General features: G+C 37.6%; 1 protein-coding gene across 1 annotated transcript in view; it reads right to left on the bottom strand.

Annotated features, from left to right (window-relative positions):
- Positions 1–20555, bottom strand: part of DCDC2 (doublecortin domain containing 2) — a 53197-nt gene that overhangs the window by 14368 nt on the left and 18274 nt on the right. Inside the window, exons 5-7 of the mRNA XM_021553362.3 lie at positions 16861–17004; positions 15978–16032; positions 14304–14490 (exon numbers count right to left, since the gene is read on the bottom strand). Coding sequence (XP_021409037.1) covers positions 14304–14490; positions 15978–16032; positions 16861–17004 — 386 coding nt within the window. The remainder of the gene's footprint in view (positions 1–14303; positions 14491–15977; positions 16033–16860; positions 17005–20555) is intronic.

Below are 20555 nucleotides of genomic sequence, written 5' to 3'. Positions count from 1 at the left end.
TCTATGGTTGAAAATCCACATCCGCATTAAAAAGCACGTACTTCTGGAAAACAAGGATTAACAGTTATATTTTGCAAAGATTTTACACCATTTAGTTTAAGTAATTTCTTTTTCCTGAGTATAAGAAGTAACTAAAGGTCTTTGAAGTTTCCAGCACAAGTCTTACAGTATCAGCTAATTAGGGAAGTGACTATAGGTACCTACAGAAACCAATTTCCAAGTGATGCATGATCCTCTGTATTTTCCCCTAAACTGAAAACAGCCCAGAAAGTAAAGGCACAAGTTAGTCCAAATCATCTCTCTCAACTGATCTAGGAAAGATGAAGATGTGTCCATATCAAACATTATATGTAACTACAGTAAGAAAGACAAAAAAGTATTTCCACTGTTTCTGACTGCCTCCTAGTTCTTCATAAAAGGATCTGAACTTGGTCATATCAATTGACTATGCAAATTGATCTACATTGCTGCATGCTGCTAATTGAACATCTTTCATGTAGCACAGAACCACTTTGGTGGAAAAATAATTAATAAAACCACAAGACCTAGAGAAATCCAAAGTCCATTCATGTAAAAACTCAGCACTGACTACTCTGGTAGTTTTCCAGTTACTTTCTCATCACTACGAGAGCAAAGGGAAGAGTTTCTGAGGCACCATACCACTGCAAATGGCTGACTGTAGGTGCCAGATAGCCTTGGACAGTGGTCTGACAGCCACTGCCCAAAGGACCAGAAATGAAGGCCATTCTCACAGTCTGAAAGGAAGAGGCAGAAATGGGGGTTTCTATGGCACACCACAATGAAATTATGAAGTGGTACCCAGGAGAGAGATTTGCTGATGGACAGAGCAGCTTGATTACCCAGGCAACAGTCATGCTGGAACCTCCCCACCCTACCAAAAGATCTATACTACTCGTCCTCTGAAAGTATCCCTGTTGGAAACACCAGAGGACTCTTAGCATCATTGGTTGGACTCTTATCCTAAATAACTCACATGTTTTTCAAAACCTCCTTTTCATACTTCACATGAAAATAAAAATTTTCTTTTTTAATTTCCTTTTTCTTGAGCTTTATTAAATACAATGCATGTGCATGGATGTTCCATTGAAACCAACTAAGGACATTCAATACTTGATGGCAGTAAGATAAATCTCGGACAATATACCTCTATATATCTTGTTACAAATCCTCTTTGACACAAGGCTTGTTTGGGTTTTTTGACAAAATCAGCAATAAAAACATGGAGTGGCTGAGAATAACAAAAAAATGCATCTGAACAGATGCTACTTGTACTTTTTCAAGTAATCAATGCACTTCACACTTCCCATTTTTCTGAGCTCTGTAAGAGACAGAATGTTCATTTCTCTTACCTGGTATGATCATTGTTGCCTCTCATCACAGGCACTTGAATTATAGATTTCCACCATATTCTGAGAGGAAAACATAATGTGTTCCTAAAAGCCACCATAAAGACTCTCCTATTTCAAGGCCTTCCCTTAAGTATGTAAGCAAATAAACTTGCCTTAGATTCCTTGGCTCAATGAATTACAAAAAGTCAACTCAGTGTCTGAAAGAACTGCATTAATATCACCATACTTCCATTTAGACTTTTATGTAATAACACCTCTGCCTTCAAGGTCCCCAAGTCTTTCAACCAAAATGGGGACTGTCTGGCCTCTAGAGGTAAGAAGGATTTTGGTGGAGAGGAAATTTTCATCAGGTTTTTACTCCATGGCAAAAGGAGGAGTACAAGGGAGATGAACATGTGTCATCCCTGGAGGCCAAATCCACTCAAGAGCTGAGGATTCTCAATTTTAAAGCACCTCTTCTTAGAAGAGCAGATCAGGATCAGGGCTATGCTGAACAACCCAAGGAGAGAGATGTACAGTATTTTGAAAAGACTTATTCATGGAACCAGAAGGGAGCAGGAGACAGGAAAGAAGGCTGTAAGTTTCAGTAAGGAATCATATTTCTCATTTAAAAGAGAGTGCCCAAAAAGGTAGTAACAGCAGGATTTCAATAAGCAATATCTGAGCTCTCCATGGAATTTCCTCCACTTTCTATCAGGTGCTTTCACAGAAAGCTGGTCATAAATGGAAAGATATTAGTTGAAAAGAACTCTGCACAACACTGCAACATCTCTCGAGGATACCACTGTTCATTGTCTTGCACATAAAGCATTCTCAAGAGAAACTGCACTCCTGTTCTTCCACAGACTGAAAATATTATTTAAGGAAAACAGACCATTTACAAAAAAAAAAGGGAAATTAATTATTTACCTGTGCACAAACATAAGAGAATGGAAGACAGATGTCCAAAATATGTGTATAGTTGGGGAAGGAATTAAAACACTTACGTCTGAAATGTGCCAAAAGAGATGAAGGAAAAAATGACACTAACTGGAAAATGGGGAAGTTGTAATACTTGGACAAGAAGTTCCAAAGGAAATGGAAAGGAATGCAATTACTCTTACATTAAGACACACACTGCTGTTTTTTGTTACAATAAGTGAAAAGAAATACAGAAATTGCAAAATAATTTACATAAAATAAATTTGACTAAATGGAGCATTATGAAAATATCTTAAAATATTAACATTATTAGCATTGCTACTCTGCAGCCACAAGTACACTTTCTGCATATCTGGAGGATGGAAGCTGAGTGAAAGGCCAACACATTTCTTGTTTGCTTGATTCTGTGTCAAGATCTTGTCAATAGGAGTTTGCAGGCCACATTAATCACAATTATCGGTGCTCTGAATTACTTCCAAGGAAATGTTTTCAGTTGGGTAACTTTGCCTCATATTTTATAGATAATGCTTTTTGGTTTAGGAAAAAAAGTATGAAAAAATCTTATTGATGCAATATTTCACATCTCTGTGTCTGAATCATTAGTCACTTTCTTCACATGTCTCTAAGGGAGAATAAACAAGAAAGCATTTTAGAAAATGATATAAATTACATTAAAAAAACATTTTTGCAAGTCTTCATCCTGTATTGTTATCGGCTTCTATTGCAATCTCTGCTGAAGCAGAAATATGTGGTGCACCTTGCTGAAAAGAAAAATTACAGCCCTTCCATTAAATGGAACATTTATGACTATTCCGAACTGTACACACAAAATTGTAGATTAAACATGCTCCTCTTTTATGCGTCATCTCTGATTTTCTTTTGCCTCGAACTACCTGAGAACTGACCACAGACAGGGCCATGACAACACTGGGGCAGAAGAGCTCTGAAGGTGGGCAAGAAAGGAAGGCATGTCTCCCTGCAGCACTGCTGCTAATATAAACAGAGGATTTATTTCAGTTAGGTTCTCAGTTCTCTATGCCACAGCAAGTGTAGCTACTGCCAAGAGACAAAGCACAATATTATTGAAAGTTTTGTGATTTCTGTGAGGATATTTTTCCGCGGTGTCCAGAAAAAATAAGATACTGGAGTTTTTCACTGCATGACAATAGACTATCTTGAGCCAAAAATCAGCACTATTTTTTATACCCTAAACAGAGAGAGCTAGGTAATTGAAATATCTTCCGTTATTTATGATTGTCTTAAAGCAGGGTAATGTTCAGCAACTTAGGTAAAAAGGGGAAAGAAGAACCTGCAGAAGAGCAAAGAACAGATCATTCAAAAGGAGCAGGCAGGTGGAGAGAGAATATGCAGAGGCTGGAGGATGGAGACACTGAGGGAGATGATAAAGGCACAGTGATGTTAGAAAAAATATGTGGAATGAGGAACTGTATAAGATCAAATAGAAATATGAGGAAATACTGGTGAGAAAAAGGGAAGCAGTGGGGTTCAATGCACTGACTGGAAGGCAGAAAAATGGCTGTTAGGGAGTAGGAGAGTAGAAGATTGAAAGAATGAGAGGGGGGGAAAAAACAAGTCAGCATGCACCCAAGCCAATTTAAGCTTCCTAAAAGAATCTTCCTCTAGGAAAGCCTGCTTAGAGGATTGCTGTTGGACTACTACCTACCAGCAATTGAATGTCTATGTTCCCATGTTACCATGTACACACACAGAAGTGCAGAAAAGAAAACAGCAGTGAGAAAAATGCTCCTTGTTTTCAGGCAAGTATATTTACTGATTTTTTGTTCATATTTATTTCTTCAACAAACAATACTTATTAAGACTCTGGAGAGTGGAAAGAGTTCTTATAGGATTTTTCTGTTTTCAGGCTGAAGAGTTGAATGAAAACTGCAACTCTAAGTGCTTTCCTATGGAGTTTCTTCAACAGCTGTGCTCTCTCCTGCCTCTTCTACAGCTCCACAATCCCACAGAGACAAAGAGTGATGAAATCTCAGGAGGATCCAGATGGCTTAAAGATCTGAATTCCTTGAAGTCTTGTCAGGGTTATCAGGAAAGGGAACATTTGGAGCCTGGTAACAGCTCTGCCAAGGAAAGGTAACTATTGCCTCAAAAAAGTTATGGACCAACTCAGCCTGTCCTAGGTAAATTCAAATTATACAGGTGTTGAACCACTGACACCTACTTTATGGCCAACTTCTACAGCTAGGAGCAATGAAGCCACACAAATAGTAAGAAGAGAAATTTTCAGCTGAAAAAGGCAGTGAAATTACAGGAGCAGTATGTTACCACTACACTTAGTCTTTGGTAATTAGGCTATGGGTGAGAGAAAGGCACTGTGGTCAGGTTTGGATGAGAATCTTGGAAAGGATAATGACTGGTAAAGAGGGGTGAGGTTTCTGATCTTGTACTTGGCCAAGGTCTATCTCAAAGTAAGCAGCTCAGTACTCAGCTGCTTTCACCAAAGATAGAAGTATTGTATTCCTGATATAGATAGAAAGGTACTGTAAAATAGAAGGACTGTATTCCTACAGAGTTTTCATCCCTGTGACCTTGTTGCAAATGGACAGATGAAATAAATTCAATTTAAGGCAATTTTAATACTTTTTAATTACTTACACAATGACTCTTAAAATTCAAAGATGTTAATTTTGAGACTTACTTATTCTGTCCCGGCCCTTACCCATGTCAGCTCTTGCTGGCTTTGCAGCCCTGGGGAATTCATTTGTGTGAAAGGGATTCTGCTGCCCATTCAGGAGAATTTTCTAGCTATTTTCTAAGGTTTTTTTACTTCCTAATCTCCTGATAGGTACAGAAGAAATAAGTTGCTCACAAGAGCAAATTTATAAATGCCCAAAATATTTTGACTAGTGACATTTCACTGGTCACATTTTAGTAGCTGTCTCAACACAGAAATGTTCAGTGTATTGTGCATTCAGTTCAGTATGTAGAGAAAGAAAACACAAATTGGTGCATGTATAACCAAACAAGCCCTGGCTAAAATGCAAAGATCATTTTCTATTTTATGTCATTCAGTATTTGAGCTATAATTCGTTTTCTACACTTTAATAAACAAGGTTCTATGACTTTATTAAATATCAATTAAGATATATACTAAACTAACTCATAAGAAATCTATACTTTTTAAATAATTAAGCACAGAAATAAATGGCTTTCATATAAGCTCCTTTCCCAAACAGCATTAACTGAAACATTTATTGCAGCAAAAACTACAAAATTATAGAGATATTAATGAATTTCAAATTTTAAACTGATTGATGTTTAGTAGTAGAAATCATAGAAGTCATTGTAATAATAATCAGTCCTGAATATTTTGTGGAAATGTGAGGCATTTAGTATCTGCAAGCCCTATATATAAAGAAGGAAGTTAATGTCACTATAAAAAAAAGTAATGTGACTTACAACAGAGGATGCATCATAAAAACAGTAAATAAAATTTTAAAAAAATGTAAAAAATAAAAAATAGCTCATAAAATTGAATAGTTTGCTGTGAGGAAAAAGGAGGACATCTACTTATGCCTGAATACAACATAATTTTATTTTCTTGTTTTGTGTGTGTTTTGGGGTTTATTTAATTTAAAAGCATCACTGTTGAACAAAGCTCATTTCCAACGAAGCGCCACTGCCTTCATGATACTTTTGCATATGTGTTCATGCCTGTGAACAAAATGCAATGAAACTGCCTGTCATCAAAATGCAATGGAATTGAAAGGAACCTGCTAGCAATATACATATGAAACTGTTGAGAATACTAAAAAATACATATTTTTCTTCCCCTGATACTATTGCAGCCTCAAGCTTTTAAGCAATTGCTTCCTCTCTGTCAAAAATTTTAAATCCGTTCTATAATTGGATGCTATTAGAGAATGCTGACATCTGATTACCTCAACAGAAAGTGAAAAAGGTGCTTCTAGAGGTTGCCCTTGTATGCAGCACTCTCCCTTACTGATCGGAAATGTGGTAATGCTGGAGCAAAGGAAAAGCGGCAATAGCTCAGTCATCTTTATGCATCAACAGCTACAGAAATAAAGGACTGAGTGTCATAATACAAGGGGGCTTTTCTTCCCTCTCCCTGTTTTGGTCCTTCATCTCACTCTCTGTGTTTCTAAGCATCCAATTATTAATTTATTTAAATTACAGATCATTAAGGCCATTTGCATTTTTAAATTAAGAAACCAGTTCTCATTCAGCCACACCTTTTTTTGATTCCCTGTCTATTCCATAACTCAGCCTTTGAGAGTACAATTTTGTGCTAGGGGCTAAACTGTCACAAAGCAAATGAAAAAGCCCTGAAGCGTCTGCCCTGGTCCCATAATTCCAAACTTTTACACCCTCCTCCTAGAAATTAAGCAGCATGCTTTCCTCCTGATAAATATGTATTTTCCCATTTAACATTTTGTGACATATTCACTTCCCTAAAAGCAAACCCAAAGAAACTGCTGTGTTTTAATAAAATGGCTCCAGGATTTATCATCATCTTAGTTCCACACTGGCATTAGAATGCTCTGGCTACCATGATCCAGCACTGTAACAGTACCTACAACAACACCTACAGCAAAGAGTTCTCATTTCTTGCTACAGATGTCTCCTACTATGAAAGGAATAAGCCAGGAAGTCTTGCAAAATCTCTGCAAACAAGACGCTCCCTCTTTCTTCAGAAGTCTTTTCACCTCCTTTGACAGTACCAGAGTGATATGGTCTGTGTTTTAATGGCAGATTGTGGGAACTCAGAATGTCTCTCAGACATTTTTAGAGGTTACATGCCTTGGTCAGAAGCATTCTAAACCCTGGCAGACAACTGAAAAACAGCTGTGATTTTGAGTTTGAGCCATGGAATGAATTACCAACTTTGGAGGTGGAACGAGCAATCACAAAAGGTTAGATAGTATAGTAAAAGTAGTTACAAAGTAGAGGGGAAATTTTTTTAGTATTGTACAGGGGGGTTTTAACACATGTACAGGGGGGTTTTCACTTTGTACATGGGGGTCAGAAGTTCTAAGATGGACGAAAGTGGGCTGATCCTGTTCTTCCTCCTTCTTTTTCCTTACCTCCATGTTCTTGGTGATGTTGGCATTCACAGATTGGTTTAGAATAGAAAAACACTTGGCAACGTAGGTAGTAGGTATTGGGGAATAATTGTAAACATGTTATACATAATACAGCATATAAAAGATAGCAGCAGCCCTGGTCGGAGGGAGAGACGAAGAAGACAGCAGATAGAGAGGATGTCAGGGTGTGTGTGTGCCTCTACCCAGGCCGCTGGTCAAATAGCCGCAGTCCAAGAACATAATCTGTTAGATAACTAGCAATAAACTGCCTTGAGACCGAACAGCTAAAGCCTGCGGAGGTTTTCTTTGGAAGCACGGGTTGGAGGAGGAATTTCACCACCACATGAGATCCCAGAGCAAGGCCAAGGTTCTCACAGCAGATATATTTTAAATCTTAAAAGTTGTCAGCAGGAAAACATAGACAACAGTTTTAGCTCACAATGCAGAGTGGATATCCAGCAGCCCATGTTTGTACTCTTTGGCAAGTTCATAATTTTACTGAAACCAATTCACACCAAGACAGCAATACCTGCAGTTCTGTGCAGCTTTCCTTATAAATAAGGGTTGGCTTTTTTCTTCCATATTTTTAGCCAATAACAAATACAGGAAATTGAGATGACTACCAACTTCTAAGACCTCATAATACTCAAAAATATATCTGAAAAACTGTGGAGTGGCTCAGCCCATCTCCACTCTATGACTTCTCCAAATCACAGAAAGAATTCAAACTCCACAGTCTATTAACTCTAGAACTTCTTTTACAGTTTATATAGGGAGTTATTTTGCAAGCCATGTGACAAAAATTAAACCACTGTATTTGAATGGAACAGACTTTAGATGAGGGTTCTCCCCTCCAAAAATTTGCTGCTGCACTTCTGAATTTGCTACTTTCCTGATCAACTTCCTACACATACTCTTTATAGGATGTGGTACAAAATTAATAGCTTGGGGCTTTTTTTGCTTGACGGTGGTTTGCCATCTTTTCTTCTTTTTTAAACTTCAACCAAGCTGCTGATAATTAAATGTACCTTTGGTGTCACTTTCATAAATCCAAATTTTGCTGATCCAGATGCACTAGTCTAAGCTCTAAGCCTCACATTTCCAATTGCAATTGCTGTTGCATACAATACATTCAATGTTATTTATGCTTCTATGAGTGCAGTGGCAGTCTGATCATTACATTAATAGTGTGCCATATAGGTTACAAACACCAAAGCATCAGCTCACAATCTACTGGATTTGCCCTGAGATGTGGTGAATTTAAATCTTGCACAAAGAGCTTTCAACTCTAGGAAATTCTTTAATCACCTTGATTTAAGAGGATTATGACATGAATCAGCTGTAATATAAACGGCATGCTGGTGAAATTCTCAGTGTATTAAAAAAAAAAAATTCAAAGTAAATACACAGTTAGCCCAACTAAACTCAGCTGGAAGATTAGGTTAAGACTTAAATACACTATGTGCATAATTCTTCAGATGTTAAGACCCAGGAAACAATCCATTTCAAAAAGTCTAGAACTCAAGAGAAGGTTTCATACAATGCTAAGCTGGCAGGGGAAAGGACAGCAAATACTGCATGATACATTTGCTACTATGAACATTTTGTTTTTTATCTATTTCTATGCACCCTAAAATATACATGTATAAACTCACTGTGCAGTTTATTGGTTTCAGATTAAAATTAATTAATCACTTATCACTAACAGCCCCAAATGCAGCCAGCTAAAATGCCAAAAGTCTTTTTCACTGACCATTAGGAAAAAATAAAATTATAATTAAAATTAAATAAAATTCCTAAGCTAGTGATAAATGCTTCCCTTATTAAATCCAAAGCCTTTGAATTTGAAGGACTGTTTTGAAATAAAACTGCAAAGCCAATTTAGAAACTGCAGTGAGCCTTCAGAATAGACAGTGGAGCTGTACTGATCAAAATAGTACTTGGGAGTCACCATTATCTAAGTGTTCCTCGAGCTGGCTTCTAGTTTTCCATGAAGAGTAAGTCTCCATTTCAGAATAAGACTCCTCACTCTAAAATGAACCTGAAAATGTCATCATTTAAGGCAGCAAGGAAGCAATTATATACCTACTTCATAAATCAAATAATTCAGCACCCCATCTAAACTAGATTTCTAATTTCACTGTCAGCTGAGAGGATAAACCAATCTGATTACCTCCTTTTAAGGTATTTTCATCAACAGCCCCACTAGTCACACAACCACTGTAGGTGTCCGTCTCACCCAGAGACAAGGTGAGAAACCAGGACAGAGCAAGGGAGATTCTCTGCTGACAGGGAGACTTTTCAGAGCACACTAAAAGCACTAAGAGCACACCCATTAGGAGAAGGGGAAGCGCTTGAACAGCCTGTATTCTGCCCTTTCAAGCTGGACTGGATGTTAATGCAGGTCTCCAGTGTATGAAGAAGTACTGAAAACAACAGGTGAAGTGGTGCCCCCAGGAAAGGGAATGTACCCTTTGCCTGTGCTTTGGATCCCAACATACTGTCCCAGCGGTGTAAGTTCCTTCCAAACCCAAAGGGAAGTATGACAGGTCCTCAGCAGCCATGTAAACAAAGCATACAGGCAACAGGGTAAGTACAAGTACACACACAGCATGTCTTGCTGCCAGAGGAAGCCATGCTCACTTATTTGTATTCTGAAACCCAGAGGCCCCGTATCTTTAAACATTAACTGCAATGGAGTTTTTTGCCATAAATAAAAAGAAAAAAAAAACTACAGTTGTTACATTAACTTGTAATGAATGGTTAAAATGTAAAAAAACACCAATATTTTTTGCTCTGTTAAGTTCTCAGCACACTTCCATCATTTTAATACTAAGCACACTACAGTTATGCAGATTATGCTTAAAGGCTGCATGGCAATAAAGAGAACAAATGATGAAATAAATGAAGCATCTGAGATAGTAAATAAAGGAAAGAAAAAAATGCATTTTTGGTATCAAAATGACAAGGTAAAACAACAGTTAAAAGAATTCCAAGGAAAGCAAAAAACTTTGGAGAAAAACAAATTAGAGCTGACATTAAAACTCACCAATCCCTGTTAGAAAAATCAAAAAATTAATAGTATCACCTGAGCATTGAAATGGTGGTATTTGAGAAAACCCTGATGAAAATGCTGATGAGGGAGAATGGGACTCCAATGAAATGACTGAACCTCTAGGTTCTCTTCTAAAAAGGAAGCAGTTCTAGAATTAAAAATGGTACCCATAATTAAGACTGAAGTGTTCAAATTACCTCAAGGAGATCAGAAAAAAATCATGGTCAGTACTACTCCCTGGGATGCCTTGTAAGTGGCAAATATACAGGAAAAATATGGATGAAAACCAGGGAAGTCAGAGACTGAGCATTTGTTGAGAGTAAGTCTCTCCAGGAGCAGGTAGAATATTGCTGCATGGAAGTGAAGCTGACAGATACTGGGAGCCAGGAGTCTTATTAAACATAGGACCTGAGCCTATCAATCAACCCCATTCAATAATCAGCAGTATTGCATATTGGGCAGGAGGAACAGAGGTTATGGAAAGAGGAGGAACAGCTTCCATACCCACGTGGTCATCTCATGAAATATTCACCTCTGCTACAAGGCAAGGTATGGACACTTGAAGGGACACATCCTAATCTCCACAGAAGTCAATCTTAATATGTTAAGACCTCTTTTGACAAAAGCCCTGATAACATTGAAAATGTTTTCAGTAGGTGACAAGATAAAATAGAGAAGACAAAGACAAGACAAAGAGGAGGTGTAATGCATAACAAAGTGTTACAAGATCCCCAAGATGACCTATCCTCTTGGGCAAGACTCTTGCGTGACACAGTAAAACATGCAAGGAAATGGGCTGGGAAACCCATCCTGGAGAACAAATTTGGGCCTTTGAGAGGGGCCCAAACACTGAAGAGACTTCCCGAGTGCCAAATGAGGACTTCTAAACGTATCCTGCCTGAGATAGAAGGATCAAAACACCCCTGAAGCAAAAATGAGCTGTAGATGAAGGTGGTAGTTTTACATACTCCCCGTACAGCTCTCAGGCAACAACCAGAGAACACTTGGGGAAAAGAGAGCAAAGGGGAAACATGAAAAAAAACCCAAAAACTTTCACAGAAAAAACATAACCAAAACCCTTTGAGGAGAGGAAAAGAGATGAAAGAAAAAACCTCACTAAGTGCTGGGACAACTTTAGGCTTTATCCCCTGGTGAACATCAAGCATAAACAGAACACATTGATGGGGATACAAGCACCATAAGGTCACCCTAGGACATAAGGATAAACCCCATATTTACATACCAGTAGGACCTAGAAAACATCCTTTGAACATGTGATTGATAGCGGAGCTCAAATTTCACAAAACACCCCAATGGATGCTGAGAAATTAGACATAAGTTTTAAAATAAATAGGGCCCATACACCAGAATTTAATGAACAAAGTAATTTATGTTATACTACAAAAGTCTGATTATGTTTACCTGGGGAAAGACAATGGACCTCACACACCCTTGCAATCACAGAGCATGAAGAAAATACTTTAAGATACAATATCTTTAAAGAAGAATTTTGGCAATTGCCTGAAGGGAATATTAGGCCCACAAAAAGTTTTCTGAAGAGAATGAGAAAATTTATTCAACATCTAATGGTTTTAATCATATACTGATAGGAATGAAACTGGTATTTGGACTGTTAGCTGTCACTAAGAGCAGGTATGATTATGAATATTCTCAGTTCAGTCAGAGAGGAAAAGAGAGGTTTCTAACCAGGCTGGGCCTAGGAAAGATCTGGAAAGGAATGTAAATGATTATCTATCTCTCTTGTTGTTCACATTGTTTGTAGATAAGTTCTGCCACCGTGCGTCATTCAGCACGCACCAATGGTGTAAAATGTTTTTACTTTAAGACCAATGAAATTGGTCTGCACAATGTTCCCTATATAAGAGCAGTGCATTTGAAATAAATCAGTTCACTTCTTGTCTTCTGAATCAGAGTCTCTTTGTTCCCATCCTGCCTCAACAGCAACAGTATGCTAATGCCAAAGCTACTATTTCAGGGCTCTATAACTGCTTTTCCAGCCTTCCTGTTCCAGATTACAAAGAAAGTGACAATGGATCACTCTTGACCAGCATGATGGTATAGCACTGGGACAGAAAGAAGAGTATCAAAGGAATTTTTCATATTATTATAAAATTATTAATCTTATTATCCCCAAGCAAACAGGATGGGGGCATGTGCTGATGGTTTGTTGAAAAGCTACTTTACATCTCATGCATCTAGATGGGATAAAAGGTTACTCTCTGTATTTTATGAGATCGATAAATGACAAGGCCCATGGTATAAATCATACTTCTGCAATGCTGGCTTTCTGTCAAGGGCAGTCTTTGACAATGAGGGTTGGCTGGGCAAGAGGATACTCACAGAGCAGCAGGGCTCACAGCTTCTACCTGCCTGGCCTGTGCTTCAGGGCACTTCATCTTGAGGTGTGACCAGAACAGAATGCACAAAAAGACAACAGCTTTGCAGCAGGTGACCCTTCAGAGTCATCATAGTACCTTTTCTTTTGACTATTTCACTACAAGCTACTGAAGTTCTGACTACAGTGGAGCTCCCACACTCCACTGAGTGAGTCAGAAGTGAGTGAAAAGACTTTTAATTTCTCAAGAGCTAAAATCATAGGATAGTTATGATCATCAAGTCTAACTGTCAACCCAGCACCACCACCACCATGTTCACAGTTAAACCTTGTCCTCGAGGACATTTTTTTTTTTTTTTAGTATTTCCAGGGGTGGTGACTCCACCACCTCCCTAGACAGTAGGTTCAATATTTTACATCCCTTTCTGTGAAGAAATTTTTCCTAATACCCAATCTATGCCTCCTATGGTGCAACTTGAGGCCATTTCCTTTTGTCCTGTTACTTCTTACCTGGGAGAAGAGATTGAACCACAACTGGCTACAACTGCCCATTCCCACTTTTACTAACAGGTCTTTATATATGGAGGTAAAACAGAGGATCACAGAAAGAACTAAGGCCTTCTCCAAAAACACAATTGAGCTCAAACTGACAATTGGCTGCCTTGAACAGCCTCTCCTAGTTACACAAGGCTCACAAAGCTTGGAAAAGCTGAAGTGAGAAGCAAGCAGTCACTTCTTCAATAAACTTAGAGGCTTTCCAACCAATTCTCTCAGTAGGTGGTAGAGCAGCAACAGCATTACATACAGAGACATAAGTATTTCCCCATATATGTTCTATCTATCAAAAATGGCCATACATACAAAAAAAAAATATATATATTCTAGGTTTTTAAAGAAATGGGGGAAAGGGAATATCACACTATAAGATAAGAAAAACAGTTTCTCAAAGAGGATGTTAATGCCTAAATTTGCAAACTGCTGCTACTGCTGTCACAGCACAGAGAAGGGCAAATTCTGAAAGGGACTCCAGCAGCTCTGCTGTAGAATTAGTCACAGCAGCTACCAGCTAACTGGAGCCTGTCTGTGTTCCTCCCCCAGCCTCTAGTTGTTTTGTTACACAGTCAGGCATGTAATCAGGGATTCTCAGGGACAACAAGGGATCCTTTGAGAACACCAGCTCCTTTTTTCACCTTATTGCAGGGCAGAACAGTAGGGAAATGGTGAAAATATATTTTTTATTTTCCTTTACCAAAAGCATAATGATAGAACCATATGAGCTTAACTTCCAAGGTATACTAAAAATCATATACTGCATCTTGTGCTCTGTAAATGAAGCCAGGAATGTAGTGGCTACTGCATTTCCTAAGCAGAAAGAACTTTGGCAATTCCAGTTTACCAGAGTAAACAGACAATTCAATAACTATTCAAGCATGTGATTTTACTACTAATACTCTTTCGCTGGTTTAACTGAAGACCAAAAGCCACTATGGTACCACAGTGTTTATCTCAGTACTGACCATTATCCTGAAGGACCCCTGTGGAAGCTTTTACTGTCTGTTTTACTTTTGTAGAGGGGTTAGAAAAATGTTGTCTGGACACAGAATTCTCTGGATTCTGGCTTTTTTTGTCTTTCCTTTTGGTCAGCTGAGGTGAGGAACTCTTTTCTCCCCGGTCACTGGTGGATTTAGATTGCCAATCATTTCCCTGAAAAGAAGAGGATGTAATTATCAGTGATAATTAAAAATTTTATTTTTAAAATTTCATTAAGGACTGGTATCAGGTGTGAAAGAAGCATAATAATTTACAATTAGTACATTTAAGTGATATCTTAAATCATCCAGAGAAGTATAACTATCCTAGTGTATGACCTGACCAATTAAATTCTCAACAGCTTCCAGAAGAAATATCACATATTTATTATAAGAAAATAATGTTTCATTTAATGAAAAGAATGGCTAGATGAATCTATGCATGCATGCATATTATATGCCACTATCTCTCATCCATATGTGTGGACAGCCACAAGATATAACATGTTAATATGACTTGTTAATAAATCACTGTCTGTGTAAATGAGACCTGGGCATTATTCTAAGTGTCAAGAGAAGCTGGAGGTGAATGACAGTGTTCACAGGGCAGTAAACACATTCAATGCAACATGAGCAGAAACGTGTATGTTTTATTGCTTACTTCTTTTTAGTGGCTCCAGAGACTTTTTTTGTTTTGCTTTGTAAACAGTGAATGGACATGATCAACTACCACAAGTAATGACAAACTGTGAGTCTGATTCCCTGCTGTACTTGTACAGTACACTGCACTTGTGGAGAACTGGTGAAAACAGATACTTATATTCCGTTTTGGCACTAAAATTAAATCCACAGAGGACTCTTCTTGTTGCTACAAAAAGAAGGTGGGGTTAGGCTCTTCTCCCAGTCAACAACCAGCAGGACAAGAAGAAAGGGCCTCAAGCTATGGCAGGGTGGTTCACATTGGACATGAGGAAGAATTCCTTCACTGAAACAGTGATTAAGCATCGGAATAGGCTGCCCAGAGAAGTGGTGGAGTCACCATTCCTGGAAGGGTTTAAGAAACAACTGGATGTGGCACTTCATGCTATGGCTTACTTGACACAGTGGTGATAAGTCAGAGATTGAACTCAATGACCTTGGGGGGCTTTTCCAACCTTAATTGTTCCCTGATTCATTTTGTACACATATAAATAGCTATGCAGGACACAAAGCACTGAAGGATCAAGCTCTGTATGAAGTGGCTACTTAAAATAAAATATATCAGATTGCAAATTGGTTTAGGGCCTTTTTCAGACTCAGTGTTCAGAAACACAGTTTTCTGCAAAATGTTTTGTAAAAGGTTCTGTGTTTTTATTTTCGCTATATAATTTGAATAAATAAATAAATACATAAATATATATGATCAGGTTTCTAGGAAAGACTTCAAGCCAGCAGCTGATCTTTGCTATGGAAGCTTTTATCAAAAACAAAGCAGCTTATCACAACAATATTTTCTCAGATTTCTTCTAATTGACACTGAAAATAGCTACAGATTCATCAGGCTTTAATAAGCATGCCACCACATGGCTGTGGATTTTTTTTTTCTTCAGATTTAATTAAAACACAAAGGACAGGGACTTTCCATCTACCAGAATTTAGCTGAATTAGAAATTTGATACTTACGCTGCCTTTAGACTTTCGAGATCCCACAATTGGAGGTAGTACAGAGGTTTTGGAACTGCAGGAATAAGCCATATATTAGACTTGTGTACACTGTCACAAGCACAAACACTATGTATCTAAAATCAAGGCAGAAAACACCAAGATGGCTATGGCAACAGAGGTAATTGTTTTTTCACTGCATGTTTTCACTAAGCATCACTCATTCTGTTTACTAGACTATGTTTAAATGCATAATCATTAACTTATTCAAAAAGTGCATTACCCCACAATGCATACTTTATATACCAAAACCTTGCAGAGCAGCATCCAGTGAATTACTATGTGAATGTTCCTTACAATTTACATTTCTTTCCTTTTATTTCAGTGAAATGGTTCCAAATTCTTATGTTTTCCAAAGGTACACAAAGCACAAATTTCTCCTTACGGACACCAAGTTTAGGACTCTATTATGTGATTGCTCTAGCCTACAAAAAATAGACTCAAACATAAAACAATCTTAAGGGAGTATATATTTCACAAAACATTACTAACAAAGACTAGACCTAAACTGCTGTAGCTGCACCCAGTCTTATTCAGCTGTACACATTTGTATCCCAAGGAAAAAAAATAGGATTACTTAGACTTGGATTAATTTTTCTCAGATGCTAATTTTGTGATACATGATCAAAGGAATGCTTATGAGATGAACTGGTCTTCTGAATTTCCATTTCTGCTTTTGTTATTTTTATCTCAGCTTTCTCAGAAGCTAACAATGAAGCTTTGCATCCATACTAACCCATGCATCATTCTTGGAATAATAATTTTGTACTTTACTGGTGGCACTTTGTAAACAAATTGACACACACAAACACACAGAAGTGTATCACACACCTTTAGAACTTACCCCTGTGACCTTCTCGTTGTAGATTTGGACAGCAGATCACCATATGGTAATTTCTTAAACTTTTCTCTACCCACTGCAATATAAATATGCCCATTCTCCAAGTCTGACCCATTCTGAACAAGCTTTCCATCTACAGTGTAGAGTCTGAAAAATATGAAAATGCTTATTATAATAAACCTTAACATTCAGTTAGGTGCATTAAGAGCACTGAAAGCTATGTTAATCTAAACTCACTAAATATATGTTGAATTTCCAGAGATGAAACCAAATAAAGTGAGTTTTTTAAAAACCCAACCAACCAACCAACAAAAACAAACAAACAAACAAACAAACAAACAAAACACAAAAAAACCCACAAAAAAACCCAGAACAAACAGGGAAAAACCAGAACATCAAGGAAAAAAGAAAAATAACTCAAATCAAAGTGTATATAAAACTAATGAAGCATGAAGTGCTATAATAGATTAAATACTCCCATAATTTCTGGAAAGAAATAAATTACTTTATATTTCTAAGGTCTTCAATTCCTTTCCCATGTTACTTTGGAAGGAATCTATTCCATCAGTTCCTGACTCCCTCTCCTACCAAGTTCCACCTTCTATCTGTGCTCAGGGAACCATGCAGTAACCTGGGTAGAACAGGGCATTCATGACTGCAAGCCCTGTCCACCTAACACAGACCATGCCAATATTGCATTTATATTGTTACATAGTGTAGATCAGAAGGTTGGAACAAGAGGAAATACAGTACTACATTAAAACAAGAAGCCATGTATCTTGGGCACATACCAATAATGACTGTGTCTATTACACCAGGTGGATTTTTACCATAATGACCTCTTTTTGACAAGGAAAAAATGCATCAGGGACTGGAGGGGGGAATTTACTTCCTTGTTAAGTTTGTGATTTTATTTTAGCATGGTCAAACAGTGAGTAAGGAAGAACATTCAGTAACAAATTAGCTCTTTCCAACAAAGCATGGTTTGGAACTCAACAATATTAATATTTAATTTAAAAGTGAACAATAATAACTTTCATCAAAGTCTTAAATGCAGGAATGCTGAATGCCTCTTTAGGGAACATGTTCCAATATATGATGACCATTACTGTAAATTTCTTTTTTCTTCTGTTCAAGTCAAATTTCCTGTATTTCATTCTGTGTCCATTGCCTCTTGTCCTATCACTGCGCAGCACTGAGAAGAGCCTGGCTCTGCCTCTTCACTCATACACACCAGGTATATATACACATTTAAATGATCCCTCTGAGCCTTCTCCTCCTCAGGCTGTGGAATCCCAGCTCTCCTCACACTACCAGTAACTTCAAGCCCGTTCTCTCTGTGGCCCTTTGCTGCACTTGTTCCTGCATGTCCATGTCTTTCTTGTATTACTCCCATGAAAATCCCCTAATTTTCCGTGAGTCTCCTGCCATGTGGGAACACGTTTCTAAGGGCAAAGACCAAAAATTTTGAAAGGTGAAATTGCAGCTATTTTAAATCTAGATCACATTGCTGCTTCCTTAAGAAGAAGTATGCTAACTCTGGATCACCTTGTTTGTATTACTTATATTTATTTCATAGTGCAAACATTCCACAGGCATGCCAGCAATTCAAAGAGCAATTTATGTTTCACTGCCACAGAGTCAACATCAGTTATATACAAACAATGAAAATAAAACAAGCTATCAGAAAATCAGCAGGAAGCCTATTTCTGAATTAATCTCACTGTGTTCTGCTAGATTGCACTTTGCTTTGGGAACTCTGGGGAAAAAACAGCAAATCAGTGTACCACAGCTTCAGAATTGTTTATATGTTTGCATGGGGATGCAGATATAGAGGGGTACATACAAAATAATGGGGTTTCTTTTCTTCCTAATCTTTCATTTCGCTTGTGCTTTAATGTTATATTTAAAGCGCAGAAGTTGTTTATTTGATATAACTCAAAAAATGGTACAGATTACGTGGCAATCTTTAATTTTAATTTTCACCCTGAAAATAATAATCATAATAATGAAATAAAACATAATCAGTCTCTGAAGATGAAAGTGAAATCAAAAATGCATTTTTTAAAAATGGATCTTCAAACAAATAACTAACTAAATGGATTTAACAAGCACACACAAGTTTTGTAACATAAATTTCTGAAGATACTTTTTTACAATTTCTGAATTTTGAAGCCACAATTTTCACCCACCCGCTTTGCCACAACCATTCACAGACCAGCTAGGTTCTCTCTAGTTTGTAATATGTAACAAAAATATCTTTGTGGTCACTTCTTCTGAGGATGACCTAAGTTTGCCTTGTGAGATGTCAGTGGACTTCCACTTTCCCTCCTGAACCCAAGCTAAAAAGTAACAACCAAAAGAAAGCAAGAATACACACTGGCAAAGGGAGACAGCAAAGATACGATTTCTGGGACAATTACCCCAAATTCCTAGCTGCTGATGCACCCAGTACCTGCCCATTAGGTTGCTTCCCCCATCCTCATCAACAACCTTGCAAGCAGAAAAACTGTTTTCCCATCATCTCCCCTCTCATATTTCTTGCTTGCATCTCTATTCTGATCAGGGTGATCAATAATTTCTTTTTTTAAAAGCCCCATGTGAAACTGTGAGACTTGGTAGCTTTTTAAGTCTTTTACTAACATGGAAAAGAAAAAGCTGCCCTCTACATAAGGCAGGTTCTTGTAAGTCCACTTATCCTTCTTTAATGAGAAATTAGATCTTCCCAGCATCAGTGGTCTTACCAGATCTCCCCTAATACTAACATAGTTTCATTAAACTTTCATTAGAGCAATTAATGTGCAACTTATTAGAGAACTACAATCACTTTACTAATGGATTTAATATGTATTTCTAATATTTTAAAGAAAAGAAAACAAAAACTGAGTTAATAGAAAACCAGCAAGGGGAAAATATTAAATAATTTAAAATGTCGTGTACATTATCTTATTTTGAAGGATTGAAGATGAGCACAGAAGGGAACGTCTCAAAAGGAATCTTAGTTATATATTGAATGCTTTCATGTATAACATTCAGTTTCACCAGAGTGACACCAACTAATGAGAATAAAATGTGAAAGGTTTTTAAATTGCTAAACAACCTGAAAGCAGAAAGAATTGGTATGTTGTAAATGTATCTCCTTGCTTTGTTCACTTCTGAATTACACTAGCAGGGAAACAGATCCAGAAAGCTTCAACACATGGAGGTTTACTTTACTGCAAGTGAAAGCCTAAGAAGCCAGCTAATAGGAGCAAAGATGTGTAGGGCTGAGAGAAAAAACTTGGTGACAGCTAATATTCAACAGCATTACATTAATCTTCTCTCACTCTTATCAAACAGGATAGCAAGCAGAAGAACTAAAAGACTACTTTATCTTCACTGTTTTGAGAAACATTTTGCAAGCTTAGCCTCAGACGTTGCATAGGCTGTGAAGAATGATATTCCACAAAAGATCCTTTCCCACCTGATGAAGAAATTTCTGTAATGTGCTCTGCATGGGGCAACACTGGAATTCCAATAATTTGCTTGCTCACCTTGAGAGCCCACTTACACTGCAGTGTTTCTCACAGACATCACATCTATCATTTTGCTCTAAAACTTGTAACAACTACCAAATGCTATTTAGGTAACTTATTTTACATAGTAAAAGCCTTAAGGGACTGAAACCTACCCATGCAAGAGGTGACCTCCTATTCCTC

This window comes from Lonchura striata, chromosome 1 (genome assembly GCF_046129695.1).
Source record: "Lonchura striata isolate bLonStr1 chromosome 1, bLonStr1.mat, whole genome shotgun sequence".
Classification (NCBI taxonomy): domain Eukaryota; kingdom Metazoa; phylum Chordata; class Aves; order Passeriformes; family Estrildidae; genus Lonchura; species Lonchura striata.
Note: the sequence above shows the minus strand (reverse complement) of the source record. Positions and strands in the feature narration are given on the sequence as shown.